General features: G+C 60.1%; 1 protein-coding gene across 1 annotated transcript in view; it reads right to left on the minus strand.

Moving 5' to 3' along the window:
* Positions 1-454: 454 nt before the first annotated feature.
* FAM50A (family with sequence similarity 50 member A) overlaps positions 455-1,827 on the minus strand; it is a gene marked incomplete at its 5' end in the record, with an annotated part of 2,932 nt that continues 1,559 nt past the window's right edge. The window contains 4 exons of the mRNA XM_026663269.2: positions 455-540; positions 686-796; positions 907-977; positions 1,176-1,224. Coding sequence (XP_026519054.2) covers positions 532-540; positions 686-796; positions 907-977; positions 1,176-1,224 — 240 coding nt within the window. The remainder of the gene's footprint in view (positions 541-685; positions 797-906; positions 978-1,175; positions 1,225-1,827) is intronic.

Raw genomic sequence — 1,827 nt, forward strand, 5'->3', positions numbered from 1 at the left:
TGGACACCTTCCTTCCAGGCCTGGGCACAATTCTTTCCCCTGGCACAGCTCTTGTTCCGCATAAGGCGGGAACCCTTTGTCCCTCTGGGTTTCCACACCCACCCCCCACTGGAAAAGCACCAGGTTAAAGATGGATTCCAGTTCAGGTGACATGATCACCTGTTGCTGCAAGACTTATTTTATATTTCTAGTTTTATACAAAGCGGATGATCACACTCAGTAGATTATAAGCTTTTATACAGGGTAAAACAGATTTATTTGGGGTTTGTATCTAGCTGGTTTCAGTTAAGCCTGCAGCTTTTCCCAAGGGGGGGGGGTGGGGGTGTCTCTGTGACCGAACCCATCACAATGGGCTCAAACATTTTCCCCAACATAAGACAAACACAGACAGGGTCAGCAGAGGAGAGTTTATTTCACCAGCAGGCTGAGAGATTTTTTTTTTGGGGGGGGGGGGGGGGGGGGGGAGAGATGATGACCATCGGGCAGTAACAACGCCAGGGGCTCCACAGCAGCATTCCAGGGCTACATCTCTCACCGGATCTGGGAAAGACAGAGAGAATTATGGGGGGGGCAGGGCAGGCAGCACTGATTCCCCCCTCCCCCGCCGTGCACTACTCCTTCCAACCCATACTCAGCAATTCCCCTGGTATGGAGACATCCTCTCCTCCTCCCCCCCCCAACTCACGGTGTACTTGTCCCACTTCTTCTCGGGGTCGTAGGGCTCCCAGCGGCTGGCCGGGAAGATGTGCTTGTTCTTCTCGTACCAGCTGCGCAGGACGACCTTCCCAGCGTGGGACTGGGGGGAAGAGAAAGAGCTCAGTGGGGCTGGGGCTGGCTCTCCCCCACGGCAGGGACACAGGGCCTGTTCCCTCTAGGGGACATGGGGGGGACCCCCCCCACGCTCACCTCATCCTTCTCCACAGTGGCATCGCTCAGGAGTCGCACGTCCTCGTGAACGTCGAAGTTGAAGAGCGGCCCTGGGGAGTTGGGGGAGATTAGTTGTCTTCTGACCAGCCCCAGCATGTCCCTTCCTCCATGGTGGTGGTGGTGGAACATGACAGTCAGGGATCACCTTCCCCCCCCCCTCTGTCATGGGGCCAAAAGTGACTAGAACCCCCCCCCCCGCCCCCCAGGGGAGTGAGATTGGGGGCCATGGGGGGGGGGTGGTCACTCACCACTTTTCCCTCTTGCTTTAGTCACGATGAAGTCGTAGAAGCTGTGATGCTGGCAGAGGGGGAGGGAAAGGGTTAAAATTCCACATCCCTTGCCCCCCCCCCCAATGTGTGTGTGTTACTCAGGTGCCCGGGTGGTGGGACGAGGGGGTGAGATTGTGGGTGGGACATTGACGGGCTGGCTGCGCCCAGAGACCAGCTGACACTCTGCAGCCCGGCCCCTGCAAGGACCAGCCCAAGGGGTCAGCATGGCCCCAGGAAGGTCGGTCTCCTGGTTTGGGGCTCAGAGGGGGGAGCCCTGGATTCCCCCCCACACACACACACACACACACGATGGGGTGTTACACTAATAACCCCATCTGCCACACTCCGTCTGGGAGGGGGGGGGGGGAGGCTCCCCAGGGGTCCCCTCTGTGGGCCCCTCCCCCCCCCCCCCACAGGGAGCTCACGGGGTGACCGGGGGCTGCGCGTGCCAAGGCTGGACCCCGAGCAGGCTCCATTGACCTGGGAGGGAGCTCCTGGGGCAGGACGGGGGGAGAGAAATGTGAGCAGAGGACGCTGGAAGCCCGCGCCAGCCACTTACGTGGGGGATGATCAGATCCTCCTTGATGTACATGAGCTGCTCCACCCCGGCTGACCTGGGGGGGGGGGGGGG

Source organism: Terrapene carolina, unplaced genomic scaffold, assembly GCF_002925995.2.
Source record: "Terrapene carolina triunguis isolate 2854851 unplaced genomic scaffold, T_m_triunguis-2.0 Scaffold33044, whole genome shotgun sequence".
Classification (NCBI taxonomy): Eukaryota; Metazoa; Chordata; order Testudines; family Emydidae; genus Terrapene; species Terrapene triunguis.